We start from the raw sequence: 24,246 nt of genomic DNA on the forward strand, positions 1-24,246 counted from the left end.
GTCCCAAAATTCCCATGAAGTCAGGCCATTTCTCCAGCATCTTTCGGACGTGTGACGCAAAAATAAATAAACAAATGGGGAAGTGGCTTATGGATTCTGATAATGGGCATATAATGGGTTGCCCACTTTTACTTCAAAAATTAACTAAACTCATCCATAACTGCCTCCACGTGTCCTCATTTGAAGCGGGCCCCAACTTCCTTTGAATAAACCGATCTTCCTCGGACAATTATTCGGTTCAATTCGCTTTACTTGGATTTTAATTAATTGGGCCTTTTCTTCAAATTATAAAATTAATGTGGCCCATTAATTTTTAACCCCAGAAGCTCATGACAATCGGCCCAATTTAATTAAATGTTAATTAAATAGCTCTCCAGTACTAGTTCAAGATTTGATATCAAAAAATGGTGTAAACACGAACTGAACTTGACCACCATTGTTACCGGCACCGTCTTTGTTACTAACATGCTTGTTCTTCTCCAATTCTCGGATTGTCGACCTCCACTTAAAGAACGTACCAAACAAGACCTACATTTCCTCGAGGGTTCTCCCTTGTGTTTCCGAGAGCAGAGTGTAGAAGAAAACCCAACTCACGATTGCCACTCCCACGAAGAGAAAGAAAGCCCCACCAATCGTGATGGCCTTGTAAAGAGAGAGGAAACTCATCGATATGACTCCACTCATCAGACGGTTCATAGCCGTTCCCATGCTCGTTCCCTGGGCACGCAGCCTCAACGGGAAGATCTCCGAGCTGTAGACCCACGCTATGGGCCCAGCCCCATCGAGAACAATGCGACGAACGATAGCACAGATGCGATGGCCAGAGCAACAGCCCATATAACTTTCTTCTCCGAGTGATCTATGATTGTTAAACACGTGCCTAGAGTCGCGAGGGACACGATCATGCCACCAACGCTGCTTAACAGCAACGGCCTTCGCCTGATCCGATCCAGTAAGAACGTGGCAACGAGAATGAATACGGTCTTCGAAAATCCTACGGCCACTGTGGCAAGCAATTTGTCGGATTTGCTTGTTATACCTGACTAGATGTTTACGAAAACGAAAACGAGTAAGCGTTCTTTGTACTTTCCAACGATTTGTGTAATGGGAAGTACGAAAAACTAAAACCCGGAAACGAAAAACAAGTGATGTCTTCTAACTTCTCTCTCCTCTCTTTCTTTCAGCCATGTTCACGGGGCATATGCTAGTTTCTTGAGGGAAACAGAGGAAGATGAGGATGGAGATGATACCTGCGTTTTGCCCTCGCATTACCAAACTAGAGCCATGGCTTCGGCAACAGCTTAAATGCCCGAAAGAAAAGATTTTGCTGGGCCTTGAAGGTCTGACCTGGGCCTTGTTTATGTACAGAAAGACCTTTTTTTGCTGGGCCTAACACACAAGAGATCATAACATTTGGGGGCCCTTATTTTTGGGCATTTTGGGGGCCCAAAACAGTAGCCTCCTCGGCTTTCCCTTTCAGTTGAGTGCATGAATGACTGGTCAATTGATTACATTCAGTGAGAAAGATGTATTTCCGTATTTCGTATCATTAATTGTGAGGTTATTATATAACGGTTTCAAAATATAGAAACTCGTCGGGACAACAGTAATCTCTTATGTATTTTGACTATTTTGATGTTTTTTCGTCGGACCGTTGAAATTAATAGGAGTATCCGATTTTTTTGTTTACTTTGTATTGTTATTGTTATAGAGCTTGAATAGTTTTTGCATTTTCTTGAAAACCCTTTTAAAAAATTCTAGAGCCGCCACTGAAGCACTGTCACGTGAGGCTCGAAGGGACTCCATCACCACACTTTCATGCGGGACCAGGACAAAAGTGCATAGACCTCACATGAATGTGTGGTAATGGAGGCTTCTGAAGCACCATGTGACGATACTCCAAGAGCATGAATAGTGTCCTGCCACAATAAGTTATTACAACGCCTACTAAACATTCTAGCTTCAAACCCTGGCTAAATACTATCGACGCAATGAAACCCATCTGGCTTAATGTCCTTGTAGCATTTTTCCAACAAGCAATCATACCCAAATTTTGATGGCAGCGACCTTCACAATAAAGGAAAGGATGCTCTTCAGTCCACTGTATGAAAGGAGTCTACTTTATAAAATGGATAAAACTTCCAGCAAGTTATTGAGGAGGGTAATGACTTTATCGGTAAATATATTTTTTGAATTCGTAGATATATTTTTTGAATTCGTAGGTCCCATAAATAAATATTTTAATAAAGGTAGATATGTTGTAATCCTACACCCACCCATTACACTCAACAATTGTACCAGAAAGTCACTACCCTCCCCAATAATTTGAGGCGAGTACTAACCATTTTATCCTTCCATAAAGCTATAGGGACAGACCGCTCCCCTACCGAAATCGTACCGATGGCCGCGCCGGACCGTTTCCGGCCACCAGACGGCCGATCCATTGAATCTCATGTGGGCCCTATACACATCGGATGCTGTTGAATCCCTCGTGGGCCCCCTCATTTTTTTTTTAGAATTTTTGGACAGCTCGGATCGGCCGTCCCATGGCCAGAGGCAGTCCGGCGCGGCCGTCGGTACGATTTCGGTAGAGGACCGGTCGGTCCCTATAGCAGGACTCTTTATCCTTACCAATTAGTAATACCTTAGAGCATCTACATCTCTCTCTACTTCTCCTTCAATGCTATAATAAAGAGCAAAACTCAAAAAAAATCCCCTCCATCAGCCTCAATTGATTTCTCGCTACTTTGCAAATGTTATAGTTTTGCTACAGTGCCTCGTTTGATCCAACGAGGCACTATTCATCCATCTATTCAATATTTTTACTATTATAATGATATGAGAGCCTTAGTTTATAATATTTTTTCTCGTTTGTCGTTTTGCGACAAGTATTTTACGATTTTTGATTCGCTCCAATCAGAAAAGTAAAAAATTATGACTTTTACCCAAATATTTTTGAAAACATTCAAGATAATGCCCAAAATGCCGGTTGTTGGGATTTATCTTGAATATTACAAAAAATATTAGGGTAAAAGTATAAAAAAAAAATTACTTTTTCGATTCTCTCATCAAGACGAACTAATACGGATAAAATGTTTGTTGCAAAACAAACAAATACAAAAAAAAAAATCACTTGTCTTTTTAATCCAAACCTAAACAGTGGCTTCAGCGAACGCAACGAAGACAGAAACTATACAATCGGTGCAATCATCGCCTTCCAGACAATTCTCTGATGCGGCCTCTGACTCTTCGTCGAAATTATGTTACTGTTTGGAAATGAAAAAAAAGTAAAAACATGATTTTTTTTAAAAGTTTTTTTAGCCTCTAATTGCTTCATTTTTATTATAAAAAAATTGAGTTTTAATCATAAAATTTACTTTTCTGAATCCTCTTATTGAGACAAATCAGAAGGGGGAAGGAAACAAACCCAAAAAAAAAAAAAGGAAAGGAAAGGAAAACGGTCCGGGTCGGGCGGATTTGGGTTTGGCTTGACCCATATTTGACCCGACCCATTTCAACCCGTTTACTTTTCGACCCGCTCATATTTGACCCACAACCTATTTTAACCCGTCCAGACCCGCCCGTTTGCCACCTCTATGGGATCCTATGGAGCAAAAACTTGATTATGAGTGTCCTAAGAACAAATATTAATTATAACCATTTAGGATAAAATAATCAAAAAAATAAGATTTTTCCACTAGTTCAATTGAATTAAAAATTGAAGCACTTAATTTTTTTAGACTTTTTATATATTAAAAAATGTGGTTACAAAATTAAGTGCCCTAATTTTCAATCCTTTTGAACGGTGCGAATATCTTATTTTTTTATCATATTATTCTAAAATGTTATAATTAGTTTTTGTCTCTAGGGCTTTTATAATCAAATTTCTGCTCTATAAGGTCCTAAATAAAAAGTATATACTTAATTATGAGCGTCCTATAGACAAAAATTAATTATAATTCTTTAGAATAATATGATCAGAAAAATAAGATCTCCTCACCGGTTCAAATGGAATAAAAATTGGAGCATTTAATTTTATAACCATATTTATATATATATATATATTATATATATATATATATAAAGAGTCTAAAAAAATTAAGTGGTGCAATTTTCAATCCGCTAAAACCGGTGCGAAAATCTTATTTTTCTGATCATTTTATTCTAAAGGGTCATAATTAATATTTGTCTCTAGGGCTCTCATAATCAAATTTATACTCTATAGGATCCCAAATAAAGAGCAGATATTTAATTATGAGAGCCCTATAAACAAAAATTAGTTATGACCCTTTAGAATAATAATAGAATAAAAAATAAGATGTTTACATCGGTTTAAACGAATTAAAAAATAGAGCACCTAATTTTTTGAGATTGCTTGTGAACAGTTGTTCGTCGTTAAATAACGATAAAATAAATAAAATAAAACTTTAAATTGAAAAGTAAAGTATAAAGAAAGAGTGGTTAATATAATAAAGTTAGAATAAATTGTCTGATGCAGTGTGCTCTTATTGGGTAGCTAAAATAGAAAAGTGACCTTTTAGATGTAATTTGATCCAAAATTTGCTAAGTATAATGCAGATGCTCTTATTTTTATTTTCTTATTATCGGATGTCTTGAACAACTCCTGCACTCTTTGCTAATCCGAAATCCTTCTAGGAAACGTCTAGACAAACTTCCAATGACCCTCAAATCTTTCTTTCTTTTTTCTCCAACGGTGGAAATCAAACCTACGAGTTCAAAATAAGCTGCTAAACATCGTATCGCTTCCCAACTACTAATACTCAGGGTTTCAGAAGTCTTTACACCATCATCATTCGAAAAGCACTTCTCAAATCTCAGCACAATCAACAGCATCTCAATTTATCAAACAAGGAAAAGTAACATTTTCATTCTTTTCTCTGTCATCTACTAATTCTTTTCCCCTCTTACATCCATTACTTTTTTCTGGGGTAAATATCAATGAAATTCTATTTCCTTTTTCCTTTTTTTTTTTTTTTCCTTTAGTGGTGCCACATCCACTGCTCAGTTTTACTACTCAAAATCCACCGATCAACATCTCACCATCCGCCTCGGCGATCAATAGTCCGGCGATATTGAGAGCGGTGGCAGGATTGGTAAAATATGAACGGCGGGTGTAGACTATCTATTGCTGTCTTTTCAAACTGAAACAAGTACTATCTATGGAAGTAGATACTAGTCTATGCATGCCGATCGTCAATCGCGTAAGAAGGAAAACACATGCATTACCGAAACTATCCCTCAGAAAACTCCTCTAGCCATTGGTAGTGCCCAACTGAACTTGACCACCATTGTTACCAGTACCGTCTCCGTTACTAACATGCTTGTTCTTCTCCAATTCTCGCATTGTCGACCTCCACTTAAAGAACGTACCAAACAAGACCTGCATTTCCTCAAGGGTTCTCCCTTGTGTTTCCGGGAGCAGAGTGTAGAAGAAAACCCAACTCACGATTGCCACTCCCATGAAGAGAAAGAAAGCCCCACCGATTGTGATTGCCTTGTAAAGAGAGATGAAACTCATCGATATGACTCCACTCATCAGACGGTTCATAGCCGTTCCCATGCTCGTTCCTTGGGCGCGCAGCCTCAACGGGAAGATCTCCGAGCTGTAGACCCACGCTATGGGGCCCAGCCCCATCGAGAACGATGCCACGAACGATAGCACAGATGCGATGGCCAGAGCAACAGCCCATATAACTTTCTTCTCCGAGTGATCTATGATTGTTAAACACGTGCCTAGAGTCGCGAGGGACACGATCATGCCACCAACGCTGCTTAACAGCAGCGGTCTTCGCCCGATCCGATCCAGTAAGAACGTGGCGACGAGAATGAATACGGTCTTCGAAAATCCTACGGCCACTGTGGCAAGCAATTTGCCGGATTTGCTTGTTATACCTGAAAATTAAAATGGCAAATGGTTATACCCGAAGCTATCAGTCAGTAAAAACAACTTCACTAGGAAGGGTTTCACAACAAAATAAAGAGTTGAATGGGGATGTTATGAAAACAAGATGGGAAATTCGATATTAGATTAGACTAGTGTTTATCAATTTATGAACATATAAATCTGAAAAATCTGTCAAAAGGCGAAAACTCGTATGAAATCCAACGCAAATTCCCTTTCACCATTTCAAACCAACTGGTATCCGATCAACCTGATTTTTGACGTGATTAGTGTTATCGACTAGCTATAAATCGTGAACGGAATGGATCACATACTGATCCCTAGAAGGACACACAAATGGGCTAACTGGACACTCCAATTCTTATTTATTTTTTTATCCGGACACTCCAATTCTTTTTCATCGGTTAACGAGGATCCTCTTCCACAGTGACATATATAAGATGATTTTGAAGAATTATAGTATTAAAGAGTGTTTTTTAAGAAAACAAGAGAAAAGGGAAAAATGACATGAAAAACTTAAGCACAATATGAAAGATATATCTTAATATTCATAAGCTAAAAATTAATTTTTGAATTGGTTTCTACAAAAAGAAAACTGTTCCGAAAATTTAAAATACCTGCTTTCTCGAATATTTTGGGGCTATACAAAACGACGGCGTCTATGCCAGAAGATTGTTGGAAAAAGTGAATTCCCACTCCGGCTATCAAAATATGCTTCACGGTTGGGGTCGGATGGAGAAACAGCTCCTTCCAGACTCCTTCGCCGTGGCTGCGCTTCGGCACTTGAACGACATCGTCGTTGCACTCCTCGGGGATTCCGGCTGCTTCCTTTATATCGGCGAGCCGAAGCTGAGCCTCCTCTTCTGAATTGGAAGTCTTGTCCAAAACTCGCTTCGCGTCCCCGAGTCGACCCTGAAGAACGAGCCACCGGGGTGACTCGGGCATCGCGAGGACCCCCATTGCCAAGAAGACGGACGGAATGGCTCCGATTCCGAGCATGAATCGCCATCCTAGGTTTAGCGGAAACTTCGAGAATGCATAGTTTGATACGTATCCAAGCAACACACCTTAAACCACCAAACAATGTTACTAAGAGAATAATGTGGGGTTGGAAAAGGAAAAGAGTGCTAACAAGTAACAAGAATGCTAACACTTTTTTTTGTTAGATACTCCCCCGTCCCATAATGTTTGTTCGGTCCGTAAAATAAGGACGTAAAAATAATACAATTTTCGCAAAAAAAAATTCTAATTTTTTCAACAAGTCACTAGATATCGATAAGTTTTTTAAATTTATGAAAGAAAAAAAATTTTGAATTTTTAAAGAAATACATTATTTTTTAGTTCTCGTTCATTATGGGACGAATAGAGTATTAAAGAGAAATTTGAAAGAATATAGTAAGAGTGCTAACAAGTAAAAAAAGAATAATGGGCTTGTGTCGCTACCCCTTTGTTTTATGTTCTGATTAATGGGGAGATGAAAGGCTTCTTTCCTCTTGGAAAAGGGGTCTTAGGCAATCCTGTGTCCCCTATCTTTTCTTGCTTATCATGGAGACTTTCTTAGCTATTCTTCGGTCTAAAATTGTGATCGGGAAGGTTAGAGCATATAGAAATTGAAATATTATATACAATAAGATATAGAATCAAATATTTCAATAGACAAAGTAGAGAGTCCGATTAGCATGCAAGACGTTCTCTGGGTAAAATAGATCCATTGTTAGGTGATCAAAAGTCATTTGTATTTGGGTTAGTTTAGAAGTTAGAAGGAATCTGACTGCAAGTTGTGTATTTAATCAAGCAGTTATCGTATCTAATTGTGTTGATTTTTTTGCAGGGTTAGTAAAAATATCAAGTTCTAAGAGATGAACCGTTGTGTTCATCAAAATAGAACCGAGAACATAGTGGGTAACGCTCTTCCACTTTTAATGGTGGTTGAACAAAATTGAACTCCAAGAAAAAGGCTTATCTTTAATATTCGCTTTAGACCCCGAAAATCAGGCCAGCTCTAGGAGAAATTTCAGTTGCAAATTGGGTATCACGTGGTACCCGTGCGGCACGTCTGAACCATCCAAACAATGCAATCGACGGCTCGGATTGAAACACTCTTTTTATTTTTCTTTTTTCTTTTTTTTTTTTTCAAATTCGTTCGTACCTTTCAATCCAAGCCGTCGGTTACATGTTCGGACGACTCGGATATATGTTGCACGGGTACTCATCAGCCGTAACCTATTTTTACCCAAAAATTTCTCCAGCTCTGGACGTGGGAGAAAAGTTAGTTGCATAGGATGTGAGAGAAAACGTGATGTATACTTACCAGTGTTGATGAATACTTCAGGAAAAGAGGTGAGAAACCCACGCGAGGCGGCCGGGGCAAGCTCGGCCGTGTAAACGGGGGCAATAAGGAGGGCGTAACCGACTCCGACGCCGGCGACGAACCGGCCCACCATCAGGAAGGCGTAGTTGGTGGCGAAGCCCATGAGGAGGGCTCCGACGAAGAAGATTGCGGCCGCGATCACTATCGTGTACCGGCGGCCCACCCAGTCGGAGGTCCGGCCGGCGGCGTAAGCGCCGAGGAGGGAGTAGAGCTCGATGATTCCCATGACGATTTCCAGCTGGACGTCGGAGATTTTGAGATCGTCCTGGATGAATTGTCCGGCCCCACTCATCACCCCAACATCTGCATTTCATTTTCGTGCAAGTGTTTCGTAAGCATCAGGAAAAATTTTGTTGGCTACATGGGTAAGTATTTCGTAAGATTTTTCCGGCTCTGGCGACCCGGAGTGCCGCGATGCACTACCTTCAGCGTTTCACTCAAAGTGTTTTCAATAGTTCAGATAAAAAAATTACTTATCTTACACGTATGTGTAGAATACTTTTTGAAAGTTGAATCAATAATCATAAGAATGAACGGTCGGATGCTGAACTGCACCCTATAGTGCACCCTTGTTCTACGGGAGTACTTGTGTATTCTAGAAAAAACCTTGTGAAGTTAAAAGGTGGATTCGGACATAGGTGCGTCCAGAAACTATCCAACGAACGTGAGTATTCCTCCATGCAGCCTTAGATTCGGATCGGATACAGAGCAATGCTATGTACACAAATATACGAACAGATCAAGTTTAAAAAATTAAAATAAATCAACTCAACTGATTTATTCCTGATAATGAGTACAAAGTATAGTTGAAGTGTTGAAAGAAGTATGTTATGTGTTGGAGAGAGTATTTAAGTAGGTGATGAACTTACCATAACCCAATAAGATGGAAGTCATGGAGGCTAAAATGGCACAACCAAAAGCATACTTATTCCTTTTGGGTTTTTGAGGAGAAGGATCAAAACCTGGAATTGGTGTCTGGGTTTGTTGGCCTGAAAATTGATTGGCATCCATGAGAGAGAGAGAGAGAGAGAGAGAGAGAGAGAGAGAGAGAGAGAGAGAGAGAGATATGGATGTGATTTGAGCAAAGGGGACGGTGGAGGAATAATCATACGAGGTTGTCATATAGTAGTATACAGGGTCCCATATATATATAAGATAAAAAATGAATACAAAATAATGGACTGAGTTTTGTTGTGGCCTAAATTAGCCTTCAAATAGACTGATATCTACCTCTCATCATCAATATCATTATGTATTGAAGATCAAGACCTCATGACCTTATGGTCAATATATATAATTGGCAGTACTTCAATTACGTAAACAGAACGATCTATTGTTACCTACATGTTGCAAAAGCGTTGGTCTTCCCAAGTCATATTTGGGACTTAAAACAAACATATCCTAGTTTTTGGAGGTATATAGGGAATCGCTATTTCACTGCTAATTTTTTCCGAGAGCAACTATTTTGGAGATACGTTTCGTAGGCATGATGAGTACTATTGTTGTTTAGCGATCCAAGCGCGTGTGGTGTCGTGTTGGACCACTTTCAATGGATAGTAATTTTTACTTTCATGTTTCTTATTGTGTGTGGTTCTAACTTGGTGACAAACTTGTTTTTTGTTTTGCTAAGTAACTTTGGTGTCACTCACTTTAGAATGAGATAGGAGTATATACTTTGTGTGGGTAATATGTGGTTTAATGTCCCCATCTTGTGGAAATAGCGAGAAGGAGAGCTCAATTTTCTAAACTCTCTTGGAAAAAAAATTTAGTGCTGAGCGGGTACCACGTGATGCCCGCTCGCGCATCCAAGCCGTCCATTTCATTTTTGAACGACTCAAATTTGGAGAAAGAGAAGGAGAGAGAAAGTGTTGGAGTGAGAGGAGAGAGAAGATTTCAATCCGAGCCGTCCAAAAGTGTATCGGACAACTCAGATGTGCCGAATAGGTACCACGTGAAATATACCCTCGGCACTGAAAAATCTCTCACTTTCTTGTCATTTGTCTTGGCATGCGCAATTGCGCATGGCTTCTTTTCCACCCAGACGGGTCCCAGTACTGTGGAAGATTTTGAAGTTTTTTTTTTTTTTTTGTTTTTCCTTCCACCAGAGTCCAGTCTTTCACCCACACCTTCCCTTGTCAATTCAGTACGTTTTTTTATTTTTTTTATCAGACGGAAATGCCTTCAAGGCGTCAATTCGGTATGTTTAAACTCCTCCGAATTTAAGAAACCAAATTTGTCAAGTTAGTTGTCTCATTTCTTCCTTTCAGTGGTTACTTGAGTTCGAGTCCCACGGGAGCAGGTTTGGGGCTTAGGGTTATGGATAACTTCTGAACCTCTTAACCAACATACTAATATCTCGCTAACCCCGCTGAAATATACCGTTTGACAAAAAAAAAACTCTGAATTTGTGCAGGAAGGACTTAACTTACTGGCCAGTGTTCTCTCTTTCAACAAGTTAAGTTTTCTATTGTCTATGGTTTGATCAATTTAGAGAACTCATTTTCTATCTGCTAGTACACTTTAGATTCCAAGTAAACATTTATAACCCTTTTTAATGTTAACCCACTTATACATTCTCTTGGGCACTAACTCGCATTAATGCATACAATGTTGAAACAAAAAATAATAATAAAACAGCGGAGTCTCTTGTCCATATTCCCGTTGAGAAGTTATCGAGTGCTTTTGGGCATGCTCAATACTTCAAATTCTCACGTGACGATATGGACGAATTGTTTATGTGATGCGAGATAAAATCCGATGTAGTCCCCAATTGACGATCCAAATTGTTCATTTGTGGAAAACTCATTGGTCAGTTGAGTTCAATTTTTGGAGTGTTTGGAACCGAACCGATCGGTTCAAGGTGATGTAGCCGAAACCGACCCTGACCGAAAAAACCAATGGACAGAAATCGGTTCCAGGTGGTTCGGTCCGGTTTGTTTTTTCGGGTTTTTCAGTCTGGCGTTAAGATTGAAATGGACGGTTGAAATTGAGACGGACGGCTGAGATTTTTATTTTTTTTGGGAGGGGGGGTTTAAGATGGACAACTTTGATTGATAGTTCCAAATCGCTATGGTTTTGGTGTATATTAGTTCGGTTTGGTCCGGAAAATTTTCAAATAACCAAGACCGAATTGAAAATTGATCGGTGTTCAATCCAAACAAAAGCCGACCAAACCCACCCTTGACCCGACCAAAAACTGAACCGATCGGTCGATTTTTTCGTGGGTTTGCAGTCCGTCGGTTTTTCTTTCACCCTAGTTTAATCCCCTGGAATCACGAAATCCCATGCCCTCTTTCGGCTTTGATTGGGACAGCTTCTGATCCGGTGATCCCAACAATCCCGATGAATACCCCTCTCCTCCGGATTTCTCCCCCACCAGAAGTTCTAACGAAAGAATTCAGTCGGTTAGGGAAGGATTTCGGAAAGCAAGAACAGTCCATCGCATGCGCAGGAATTGCTCGGACTACTGACTTTATCAAAATTTCACGCCTGGCCTGAGAAAGGAGCTTCTGCCTCCATCCCTGCATCTTCTGGACAGACTTGTCCTTTTGTAAATTGAAAGCTTCAGATTTTGAACTTCCCCAGAACGAGGGAAGTCCCAGGCATTAAGTCTCATCCTCGACCTTAGAAATCCAAAGGAAGTAACAGATCTCTTTCGCACCAAGCGGGGGGAACGAGCTTAGAAGACTACCCTGCACTTATCAAAATTCCAAAGTTACCGGAGGTAGAGTTGTACAGGGAAACAATTTCCTGAAAAGTGGTGATATTGGTAATACTATTGGATAAACAAGACTTGGCTTCAAAAATGATTTTTAGTTGAGAATCAATTTTTGAAATCCTCTTTAACCTATCTGCACACTTTTTAAAAAAAAATTTACCTATGAATCTACTAAATTACCTTCTAATGTGTAACAAAATGATTCAATAAAACCGTTAACATATCAATTCACATGACAACATAATGTCACGTAAATAAAAGAATGCGTTAAAAAGTTTCCTATTACAATTTCTAGTTTTAAATTAGCAACCTCCTTAATAAACATTTGCAAACGCAAGGGGAGTGGTAGCCCAGCGGTTGGAATCATGTATACCCATGCATTTGGCTGTGATTCAAACCTCACTAACTACAACAAACACTACTGACATTTGCTGAGAGAAAAAAAAAAACGCAGTCTGCAAAGACAAAACTATCTTGTGCCATCACCATGGCAACAGAAAGGCCTACCTAATGAAATGGATATACGACATTACGACCATCAACATTCCTGCACCTAATTACCCTGCAAAAATATTTTCCTTTTCTTTGAAAGTGCGGATTCGTATATAGTAAATGAAACAAGATTAAAACCCCCATAAGATTTGCTTCCACAGGGTTACACGACTTCTTTTTCCCTATTTATCTTCTTTCCAGTAAGATGATTGGTAAATTTTAAATGCAATCAACTAAAATGAAATCAGTGAGCTTTTGTGCTCAACAAATAATCCCCAACCGTCAAGAACACATGTACTCCCAACGCAACTTCAACGGCAGGCTGATTTTCAATGCAATCAACTGTAACCTGTACAAAAAGAGGAAAATAACCAGAAAGCATAAAATCAGCTTCACATTTTCAGCAAACTTGGTTTCAGAAAGGTTTTCTAATAGGTCTGGGGGCATGAACAAACAACCTTTCCATTCCCAAGATGAAATTCTGACTTCAAATTATGATGATCCCTTGACAGCAAATATGTCTGTAAACCATTCGCAAACTTTGTGTCCTCTGCAACAATATATAACGAGAGAGAGAGAGAGAGAGAGAGAGACAGAGATTACAAGGTTGCTTAAAGCTGAGGCAACTTTCCTAGATATAAGAGGAACTCAAAACTCTACCTCCGTATAATGCTAGAACAGCATTGGAGTTGAATAATAACGCGGGTCTCGCCAAAGTGATGGAAAATGCCAAATTAGAAATACCATGGAAGCTTTCTTGAGCAAGAATCACCTGCAATTTTTACCAGAGTATACCATTATGAAGAACTTGCTTCAAGAATATATAGGAGTACATCTATCTACAACTGGTGTCAGAAATCTTTGGCGACATAATGAAAGCAAGAAGAAACTTTGGCAAATTTTGCCAAACACCCTCAAACCTCAACCTATATGTACATTCACATATGCATCGAAACTCATGGCCAGCTCTAGGTTAAGGCCCATGAGGCGCAAGCCTTAAGCCACCCAAAAATGTCCAAAAACTAGGGCCTCTACTTGTTTTACTTTTTTTATTACCTACTATATATGTGTTGCTATAGGGCCCAATTTTTAATCCATAAATATGTTTTACATAATGTCCAGTGGCCCAATAAAAATGGAACAAAGGAAAAAACAAAAACATGAGAATAAAGTTGGATCATGGGACGATCTCTGGGAAAATTATTCATTGTGGTAAGTGCATCATTAACATGGATGCATCTTTTTCCCTTAAACGATAATTCCCATTGCAAACAAACCCAACGAACTGACAAAGAAGGAATTACACGTTAAGTGATATGATATTAAGGGCCTCATTTTCGAAGATCGTCTTAGGCCTCCGAAATCCCAGAGCTAGCCCATTCGAAAGATTACCAATTTCACCAAAAGAAATTTCAAGAGGATCAGGGGTTCAAATCACCACCTCAGCAACCCTCAAAACAATTGATTCAACACCTTTTGCTACATGATAGCCAATAACTTCCTTCAATATCAATGCTTTAAACCGCACATTTATATCCAGGTTTAACCAGGAATCATTACAAAAGTTTCTCCATATGAAGATTCTCATGCTGCCCCAAAGCCAATGGGAACAAACAAAAGATACTTGATGTCAGTAGTATTAGATTATTTTATTTACTTGGCTAGTGAGGACCTATGAAGCACCGACACCTCTAGAGGTCGACGTATTGCAGTGTTGGACACGGGAACACGTATAGGACACGCCATAATTTAAATTAAATTTTTGAGAGAGACACGGCAGGGACACCGATGGCGACACGGTGGGGGTCAAAGTGTAATTTTAAAAAAAATTGGGGGTCAAACTGTAATTTAAAAAAAATTGGGGGGCCAAATTGTAATTTCTTTAAAATTCAGGGGTCAAACTGTAATTTTTCAATAGGGTTGTATTGAACTTATGGATGTCTTGTTTTGCTAGAATGGTATTGGAACTATGGATTTTTTCGTTTTGTCCACATTTTGCCATTTAAACTAGGAAAAAAATTGAAAAAATATATAAATAAATATACACGTGGCGTGTCGGGCATGTCCCCCGCCGTGTCCGTGTCCGTGTCCCCATTTTTTTAGAATTCCCGTGTCCCTGTGTTGGTGTCCGTGCAATGTGGAAGAGGAATAGAGGATCTGCAAATGATATGGACAGTTTAATTATTTTCTTTATGAAAGAAATTACCAGCAAAACTACTGGAATTGGATCCTTGTGCATTTGAAACTTTTCAACTGTAATGTAGAAAGATTGAGGAGATGAAACAAGTAACAGCAAACAAGTCCATAAACCAGGTACCTTGGCAATCCAAGTCAAAAGAAGATGGCCAGGAAAAATCACAGATGAGTAAACAGCAACTAACATGTGCCATTCAAGGATTTAAAGGAGACGACAAATGGAGAGGACTACAGGAAACTAGACGCTACCAACTTCTCATTGTTTCAATATTTTACATATTTATCGAGTAAAAAGAATCACCGATCCTGCCATAAAGAGTTTACGGAAAAAATATTTATGATGCTTCATTTAAGCTTTCATTGGTTCACAAAGATCCACTAAATTAATTTCCTCATAAATGGAATTGAAGAAGAAAGAACAGCAAGCATATTTAAGAAGTATTACTGAAACTCACCGCATGTGGTGGCATCATGGTTGAGGGAAGCAAATACGAACCAAGTACATCCCTGATATATTGTTCCTGTACATGGTTGAAAAAGAACTAAAATGTGTTGCAATTCACCCTTTCAAAAGCCAAACTCATTATTTCACCTTTCACCCAAACTTCGTATCAGAAAAAACAAATCTCAAATACCATGCGGCTGAGAAAGGCTAACGTATCAGTCAAGCAATGAAGAAATATGATTCATAGAAAACACTAGTCAAAATGAACTCCCCGAAACCCTATGATTGAGCATTATAAATTTTGAAACTAGAGAACTGCATACGCTATGTGATTTGAGGCAGTTTTTCACTCTCGCAATTAATGTCACAAAATTTCAGTGGACAAAGTATTTAGAATACACAAAGGTCGCGGATGTTACCTGGGAATTCAAAATCTGTTGTGAGGTAGACTCATCTTCATCCAACGACTTGAAGTACACCTCCACCATATCAGTCGGTTCAAGAGCAGCTTTCTTTCGTAGCTTCTGGATTCTATTAACAACCTAAACAATCCAAGGTTACAATCATCATTACAAGATAGCTTTTGGATCCTATTACAAACCTACTCTATTGAAGTTTGGACTTGTATACAAGGCTCCCTCCCTCATCCGCCTACTTATGAGAGCAACCACAAGTCACAAAGTAATCACAAGCAGCTTTGATTTACCTCACGAGCAACCCCAGCCTCAAACAATGACTCGTCAGGGCGCAAATCCAATATCACCAAAACATCACCTAAACATGTGATTGAAAATGAATGTCAAGAAATTCATGATCATTTGCTGTTGTATTTGAGGAGATAATGTCCCAAACGGATCCTTACCATCTCCTGCAGCATCAATTTCCTCCTCTGTCATATTATCAGGGCGCCGGAAACCCCGGTTGATCTAAAAGTCAAAAGAATGTCAGCTCTTAGTGATACAAGTAAATATTCAGCGAAATAATACAATTGATGTCTAAAAGGTAATTCAAGTGCTATTTCCGAATTAATTCCAGTCAGAATATAAAAGGTGGCTCCCATGGAACTAATATGTAATCTAAATGGACTAAGAACTTGTGCGTAATAGAGGTAACCAACAGCTCATAGAGGGCCAATATATGGGCAGATAAAGCCAGAAACAACAATGCACCTTAATATCAGACAGCTTCAAACAGTGTGTAGCAATGGTAACTTCTCCATGCTTCTCGAAATCTAAAATATCTTTCTGAGACATGGCTTTGACTTCCTTGGCAACAATGCCCATTGATTTTCCAAGACGCTTACCTAATACACTAGGAAACAGCCCAAGGACAAACTTCAGCACAGAGAGAGAGAGAGAGAGAGAGAGAGAGAGAGAGAGAGAGCAACATAAATCATAAAATAGTACCTGAAATCAGGCTCAGCTCGTAGAGAAGCATACTTCAAAAGATCATTGCAGGGGACAACGGATTTTACATTGAGTTCCTCCAACACAAACTACAGAAAGAAAATTGAACTATAAGAAAACCAAAAAGTTAAGCACTGAAAAAGGCATTCAGAAACCCAAAAGAAATTATTGAAATATTGCAATACTGTCTGAAACCTCTAAGATTTCACACACTAGATCCATATCTAATCGCAAAAGCAATTCAATCCGAACAACATTCCAGACAAAAACACATAAATCATCAAACAGAAATAGAGCATAGTTCCGAAATTCAAGTAGATTTAGTAATCCTCAAACACTACAAAATATCCATTTGAGATATATCTAAGATCTCAATCGAAACTAGGTTCTCAGCATTATTCAATAAAGCATGATTCCATCAGAACAGAATTGCATAACACTTTCATAGTATGCTATGTGAGGCAATAGTTTCCTAAGTATGTCAAGAGATTCCTAAGTATGTCAAGAGATTCCTAAGTATGTCAAGAGAAAAGGAACAACCATCCCTGCCAAGTTTATATTGGTAATTTACCTGCAAAGGAGTTACAAATTGCATAAACATAGCATGAAAGAACAAGAGAAATTGTGTTGCCCATGCTGCATATAGGGTGGAATAAAGAGAGAAAAGCACACTCAAACATCCTAGTTGATTCACACCTCAGGCGTGCCAGACAAACCAATGATATGACCTCGTACACCAAAAAGAAACTCTGTGAATGTATGACTTTACTTACAGCACAAATAATGAAATACATACAATTATATCATACTCTAAATACTGTAGATGTTCAGAGACAGACCTCTTTTAATTTTCCAGCTATATCATCGAGAAACTCTGCATCAGGATGAACTACAACCATCTCCCTGCAGTTCACATAGAATAATAGAAAAGGAAACAGTTACAAGGAAAGCAAATACAGAAGTACAGAATGAAAGTAGTACATGGAATCAGACAAGGCACAAAAACTACTTGAGTGGTGTTTTCAGAGGCTTGTTGTGACGCTCACGGATATTCCGGGCAAGATCAATGATAATTTTCATCCTTTTAACACTCTGTTCAATACGTTGCCCTCCCTGAAAAGACAAAGGGCTTTAGACAAGTTCCACACAAACTCCCCAAGAAAACAGACTTAACTAATGCAGCAGGAATCGACAATACCTTCCCTTCTTCCTGGGGAAAACTGCAAAAGTGAATGCTTTCCTCCAACCCATTGGAAGCTTTACGCAGATTTTGGTAAAGAACTTCAGTAAAGAATGGTGTGAATGGAGCCATTGCTTTACAAGAAGTTAGGAGCACCTGAAATGCAAATCCAGATTACGAGACATTCTTTTTACGTGTAGGCATGTACGTTTATGTGGAATAGATATTCCTTTGAATCAAGATGATAGGTAACCAATAGTTGAGTAGGTGAATAATAGGTGAATATAGAAGAGTAAATTACCAATAATTAAACATCTAGGACAGCAAGTCATAATGTTAAAGAACCTGACACGTCGCACGTTGCTACAAATAAGAATAGCAAGGGACCCAATTGGAATATGCACATGCATAAAGCCACAACTAAGGCCAAGAAACATAGAAAATTGATGCAGGCCAAGTTGACAAATGTGCACGAGGATACAAGTGTACAATCGCACGCTTCATGATCCGTAGTACACCGAGAATCAATTCATATCTAGGGGTGAATTACTCAAAGCATGAAGCATAGTAAAATCAGATGATTCACAATGCATCTCGTACGATTCCATTTGACACATCAAATAATCAATTCAGTTACTTTACATACTCCCTCCATCCCTGAAGTTGTGATACACAATGTATATACTTGGTTACATTTATCTTTCAAAACTCCTCGAATTCAATACATTGAATTGTGTTATATTAAGACAACGGATCACCTAATCTTTAAAATCCACGATTTGACAAATGCCACAATTTAAAAAAAAAGAGTAGCTACCAGAAACTAGTAATTCTATCAGTTTATATATATTGTAACATCGCGAGCTATGCATACAAGAAGATCTAGGTCACTCAGTTCTAGATTAAGCAGAATTGATACAGAGACCAGATAGGCATTGCTAAATGGATGTCCCAAAACACACCATGGAACCAGACAGTTAAAAGTGGAATCAACGCGAAAGAAAATCAAAGATGGATGAGAAAGCATTCAAAGAGTCCACTGTTATTGAATAAGCAAAAAATCAAAATTTTACAAGAGGGAAATCATTGTCAACATACATGGTACAGAGTCGAAAGTGCAACCCTGCAATCATCTTCTCCTGTACGACCTTTAAGCCTCTTGCGGTTAAACCGAACATATACATTGGTGAGGTCATCGAGAAATTTCAAGAGATAAGGAACCACCTGAGAAGAGGAAGTATAAACATAGGAGCATGATTGAAGGATTCGATATGGAGTAACTTTTATTTACATGCACCAATTGCGGAGACCAGATAGGGCAACTTTGTATTCCAATCTATTTAATTACAATCCTAAGCCTTGAAAAGTAAGTGTTATATTCTCAATTTGATAAAGTTGATGATTTTAACATCTCAATCTAGCGAGTTACACAAATTCAGGTCTTAAATATACTAGAGTAGGTCATAAAGCTTTCCTTCAGGCCAGCACCAATAAAAAAGCTTGTGCCCGCACCGTGGCCTGGTCCTGAAAGTTAAATATTAATCCTCTGAAAGCCGAAAGAAAAGCCAAAATCGAGTCAAGCTCATCAGACTTGCCTGCCCACACCTAAACCAAGTAAAAGAGATATAGATTCGGGGCAAAGCTTGGGAGTTTGGACAATAAAATATGACAAACTGCGAATGCAGTCTACATCAGCTCTTTCACAAAAAAAATCCATCAACTTGTAATATATTTTGAGACGGATTGGTATTCTCGTGTGCAGAATGCTACTTGTCAGATAAATTTAAAAACATTGTTAAGATAGCTGCATCATAAGACCCAGAAAGAAAAAGTAAAAACCAAACAGCACCTGTAACACCTTGTGCTACAGTTTCCTATAGTTCGTTAACCTCAACAAAGTTAAGAATGTGACCCCTAGTGAACCTATTTTTCTAATATTTAGCAGATACTTAAAGTAAACAAACCTTCTCATTCTGGCACAATTAAATCCAACACAGAGCACCAAGGGTGCACAAACCAAGAACTCCACCATCTTGGGCAAAGCATATGAACCAAGTGGTTTACAGTATCATACTAGTAAAACGAAAAAACCCTAGCTGCCAACTTAGTACAACCTATGCCTTCTAAAGTTTAACCTAACAAAAAATTGGATGTGAAAAAGATGTGATGCAGTGCCAGGAGACGTATCGGTGTCAATGTTACAGCCATATATCGGATAGTATCTAACAGGACATAGGTAAGTATTGGTCACTGGTCAAAAATCCTGTTACGTAACGTCTGATATTCACAATCCTGGATGCTGCACTTTTTTCTATGCATCAATCAATGTGCTTGAATCAACAATTAAGTTGTCAAATGTTAAGCTAGGCTTTAGCTTAAAGTAATGAATGACAAAAATGTGTACAGGTGATTAAATAAAATACTAGATCAAGCTCAATATGATTCAACTTGCATGGACCTAGAGCCAAATGCGAAACCCCTAGACGTTCTGATGCTTGCCACCCAACTCGTAAAATAGGTAGCAAGTAAACATTGATGTCCTTTGGGAACTTAGAATAGGCAAGATCAGGATGAATTGCTTCTTCAAAATCCATGTCTCCTTTCATACCATTCAATTTTCACTTTATGTACTAGGTTATTTATCTTTTGGCTTCTTTAGCTACATTTTTCTTGGAAGGTAACTTTCAGCTACGTAGTCGGCCGAATCTTTTATGTTGTGTTTGGATGAGTTTTTGAGAAATTTTGTGCAGTTATGAGTGGAGAGAGAAATGAGAGTAATGATTGGAAGTATAGATAATGATTGGAGAGAGAGAGAGAAATGAGAATAATGATTGGAGATAGAGGTGAGTAATGATTGGAAGAAGGGAAATGAGTGTTTTTTGAGTGGAGAATTTTTTTTCAAAAAGCAATCCAAACAAAGCATTAGTTTCTTTCATATGCTATTTCAAAAGGCAATACTCCCACCAAGATTAAAACTATCAATTCAGCAATGAATTTGGTCAACTAAAGCATGATCTCCTATGAGCCAGATGTGGTCCTGATAGAGTATCCTCCAGTAGCTATTCGTCAACCTCAGTCACTTGGAACTTTCAACCTCTTTCACTTCTTCAGAGTAAAAATTACAAACAAGAATCTCTTTTCTTTTCCTCCTTTTTTTTTAGAATTGTATTATTTCTACTTCAAAAGAACTTAAGTTGAGCAGCAACTCCTCTTAGCCGGTCCAGATAATGACCCATAATTCTCTGAGAAGGAGTGGCAGTAACTTTTTCTAGCTAGTCTCTTTGCTTCTACACTATTCTACGGCTTCACATTTCCAACAAGAGCGAACATACTACAAAGGTTGCAAGTACACTGCATAACTACATCGAAAATTATAAAAGAAACAAAAATTGCAGAATGCTCAGTAATGCTTAAAAGGCAACTCACTGTGTAGAGGCGGTATCCATCCATTTCTTGCTGGACAAAATGAACCAAACTCCGAGTGGCTGAGTTGATCCACTGGTCAAGAACATTAGATGACTGCTGAAGTGTAACTTTGTCAACAGGAATGAACGGTGCAAGCCCCTCGACCTCAAGTCTCTTTGCATTCTGAACAAGGAATCTGTATGCATTGTACCATGGTAAAAATACATCTTTCACCTACGTAGAAAGGAGGAGAAATTGAAGATCAATGAGATATAACAAGTAACCAAAATATTGAAGCAAATTAAAAGTATTCAAGGTCATTAAAACATCTAGAAAGATAGCACTAATAGAGTCACGCGCAAACAAAAGAAAAAAAAATACTTACAACACCAAAAACTCCATCCTTTTTAAAACGTAAAGGCTCAGCCCGCACAACTGGAGAGTTAATTATGTATAATCGCAAAGCATCCTGCACAAGGGTCAAGACAGTACGAATCCAAGCAATTTTTTAAGTATCATGGGGAAACATAAAACGATCAATGACACAAGATGATTCCAGTAATTATTGTAACCTATATTAACAATATAAGTTTGAAATTACTTACGGCCCCATAATCATTTATGACTTCCATAGGTGATGGATAGTTCTTGAGTCTTTTGCTCATTTTCCTCCCATCCTCAGCGAGGACAAGTCCATTACAAATGAGATTCCTAAACGCAGGCTTTCCAAAAAGCGCAGTTGACAAGACCATGAGAGTATAGAACCTGTGCATTGAAAAGGAAAAGGATAAAGCCCAATTCCATCCAATAAAGAAAACCTGGGCCACTCCAAGATAACATTGAAGAGTACCAATGAACTATATTCAACGCTCACAGATTGGTTGAGAAAAACTCTGTAAGACGAGGATTGAAAACATTTATTCAAGACAAACATGAAAGAACTTGCAGAAGCCATATGAGCGGATATTTATCTTATTCTTAGTTATCTACTAACAAGTGACACCTCAGCTCCACTGAATGGAAACTACTAAGGGTGGGGTGGGTTTTCCCTAAAAGTTTGTCTATGGCTTAAGGACTTTAGACAAGTTGTTTCCGCTAAATGGACTTTTAGTTGATGTATGTGAGGAGAATAATGACCTATCTCGAAATTTGTGTTTTTGTGAGCTTTAGCCCGTTTAGTCCGTTTCCGTTTAGACAACAGGGGAAACCCTGCCTAAATAGGTTGATGAAATCAAGTCAGACAGTAACTACAAAATACAAATCTAAACTACATTGTGTTGCAGCCTATGTTACCTAGAGCAAAGATGACACCAGTACAAGAACGGGAAATGTTCAAAACACATGCTATTAGATGTAACGTAAAATACACTCAGCCATCATTGTATGCTTGCTAGCACTGCAGGACACTTTTGGTTTCTTGGATGTCTTGTGATCGAGCCTGTCAATTTTTAAATTTCCCATCAATTTTTAAATTTCCCCGGTTTGCATTATGCCTCTTTCCGTATAGAGATGTTTAAATCTCCACATGAAAGAAGAGGTCAAGTGACAAGTGATTTCCTAAAGGAAGGTACAGATGAAGGGAAACAAAGAACCCTTGGTGTACTGAGTGGTTGTTTCGTTATTGTACAAAGGGGGTTAGCCTTAGGAAACATTGTGGCAGATATTCCCTGTTGAGCAAAAATCATTTTTGTTCATCCTTCACAAGTAATATAAATTTCATTAAGAAGCCGCCGTGATGTAGGGAACTACTAATGAAGATTAGGGTATGTTCACCCATGGATAGCTGTGGTAGTAGGATTCAAGACACTCAACCACCCCAAATTCACAAGCCTTAATCTAGCAGGATAGAAACCCTTGTACAAGAAGGGGAATAGAGATTAATTAAGTACACAAACAAATAACAAGAAACTAACCAGCCACGAGTTTGATCCAACCCTTCAGCCACGAAATGCCCGGGGAAGTTCTTCTCGAAGAGCTCAACATTCTCAAATGGATAGTGGATATATGCATATGGCATCGATCCACTCTCAAACCAACAATCAAACACCTGAAACCACAAACCACAAACCACAAATTCTAAAACATAAAACAAAACAAAAAATTGTTTATAAAAGCTAGAACATGCTTTTAAGTTATGCACTATGTGGCTTGGAGCTTGAAATTAGTGGCATTCACTTCTGGGAGCATGGAAAAAAGTTTTAAAAAATCTTACTCAACGACCAAAACCTAAGAGTATGATGTTTGCCTTAGTTATGAATGAATTGACTAGACAATTTCAGGAGGATATCCCATGGTGTATGATGTTTGTAGATGACATTGTCCTCGTAGATGAAACCGCTAGAGGTGTTAATACGAAACTAGAAATTTGAAGGGAAGCATTAGAGTCAAAGGGTTTTCAAATAAGTAGGAGTAAAACTGAGTATATGGTGTGCAAGTTTAATGGTACCCGCAGTGCACACGAAGAAAGAGTGATAATCCAAGACCAGGAGATACCAAAGAGTAGGGCTGTCCATCAAACCGAACCACCCGACCACCCGACCCGACTCGAAAATAGACACAACGGACGGTTCTGATCATCCATTCAGGTCGGGGTCAGTTTGATTTCATCGGGTTTCACATTTAGTCGGTCGGGTGTCGGATGCACTAGATAATTTGTCGGGTGACCCGGCCCAACCCGACCGACGATATTTGTATAAAAGGAAAAAAACCCTATTTTCTCCCATTCTGTCACCGACCTTTTCTAATTCTTCTCCACCTCCACTACTTTTTCTTCGGTCTCACTGTACCAATCCACACCCAGTCACCCACAGTCCAACCCCCCTAATCGATCAACGGATAGAGTCATCAGACGATCACCCAAGAAGGCAAGAACCCTATTATAGGTCTCTAATCTCTATGACTTTGAACCTCCATCTACAGTGGTACGTCTCTCTCTCTCTCAAGAACTAAACGCTCTTTCTTAGATCGAGATCCACTCATGGTACCCCCCCTCCCTCTCTCTCTCTCTCTCTCTCTCTCTCTCTGTGTAAGTCCGAAATAAGAACAAGAAAATGGGGGCAATGGACAATGGTGGCTGCCCCAAAGTACAGCAACAACAGCCATGAAGAAAG

At 38.9% G+C, this 24,246-nt stretch overlaps 2 protein-coding genes across 6 annotated transcripts in view; both read right to left on the minus strand.

The window, feature by feature from the left end:
- The window catches only part of LOC131325665 (isoleucine--tRNA ligase, cytoplasmic), a 54,938-nt gene that overhangs the window by 18,909 nt on the left and 11,783 nt on the right, over positions 1-24,246 (minus strand). Inside the window, exons 12-28 of one of the 3 annotated variants that reach the window (XM_058358027.1) lie at positions 23,050-23,183; positions 21,742-21,901; positions 21,522-21,605; positions 21,158-21,370; positions 18,830-18,955; positions 17,750-17,887; positions 17,561-17,664; positions 17,391-17,454; positions 16,552-16,640; positions 16,315-16,456; positions 16,008-16,071; positions 15,852-15,919; positions 15,565-15,687; positions 15,156-15,221; positions 13,165-13,276; positions 12,963-13,054; positions 12,570-12,853 (exon numbers count right to left, since the gene is read on the minus strand). In XM_058358027.1, coding sequence (XP_058214010.1) covers positions 12,749-12,853; positions 12,963-13,054; positions 13,165-13,276; positions 15,156-15,221; positions 15,565-15,687; positions 15,852-15,919; positions 16,008-16,071; positions 16,315-16,456; positions 16,552-16,640; positions 17,391-17,454; positions 17,561-17,664; positions 17,750-17,887; positions 18,830-18,955; positions 21,158-21,370; positions 21,522-21,605; positions 21,742-21,901; positions 23,050-23,183 — 1,884 coding nt within the window. In that variant the 3' untranslated portion in view covers positions 12,570-12,748. Of the gene's footprint in view, positions 1-12,569; positions 12,854-12,962; positions 13,055-13,164; positions 13,277-15,155; positions 15,222-15,564; positions 15,688-15,851; positions 15,920-16,007; positions 16,072-16,314; positions 16,457-16,551; positions 16,641-17,390; positions 17,455-17,560; positions 17,665-17,749; positions 17,888-18,829; positions 18,956-21,157; positions 21,371-21,521; positions 21,606-21,741; positions 21,902-23,049; positions 23,184-24,246 lie in introns of those variants that run through there. The other 2 variants (XM_058358028.1, XM_058358029.1) reach the window with 2 other exon arrangements.
- On the minus strand, positions 440-9,433 carry LOC131325674 (polyol transporter 5-like). 3 transcript variants are annotated; one of them, XM_058358064.1, is made up of 5 exons: positions 9,361-9,433; positions 9,164-9,318; positions 8,235-8,597; positions 6,541-6,990; positions 4,860-5,913 (listed from the first exon to the last, which is right to left on the minus strand). In XM_058358064.1, exons 1-5 carry the CDS (start codon positions 9,414-9,416, stop codon positions 5,273-5,275), a joined length of 1,665 nt encoding a protein of 554 aa, XP_058214047.1. In that variant the 5' UTR covers positions 9,417-9,433; the 3' UTR covers positions 4,860-5,272. The 3 variants fall into 3 exon arrangements, with proteins under 3 accessions (XP_058214048.1, XP_058214047.1, XP_058214046.1); XM_058358065.1 differs by lacking the exon at positions 4,860-5,913 and adding an exon at positions 440-1,039 and having other exon boundaries at positions 9,164-9,373; XM_058358063.1 differs by having other exon boundaries at positions 9,164-9,370.

The sequence above is a fragment of the Rhododendron vialii genome, chromosome 5a, assembly GCF_030253575.1.
Source record: "Rhododendron vialii isolate Sample 1 chromosome 5a, ASM3025357v1".
Lineage (NCBI taxonomy): Eukaryota > Viridiplantae > Streptophyta > Magnoliopsida > Ericales > Ericaceae > Rhododendron > Rhododendron vialii.

Coding starts and splice junctions, on each gene's coding strand:
- LOC131325674 (XM_058358064.1), bottom strand. CDS start 9,416: ATGACAACCTCGTATGATTATTCCTCCACCGTCCCCTTTGCTCAAATC. Junction 9,319..9,360: donor TTTGCTCAAATCACATCCAT/ATCTCTCTCTCT, acceptor CTCTCTCTCTCT/CTCTCTCTCTCTCATGGATG. Junction 6,991..8,234: donor TGAAGTATTCATCAACACTG/GTAAGTATACAT, acceptor TGGTGGTTTAAG/GTGTGTTGCTTGGATACGTA.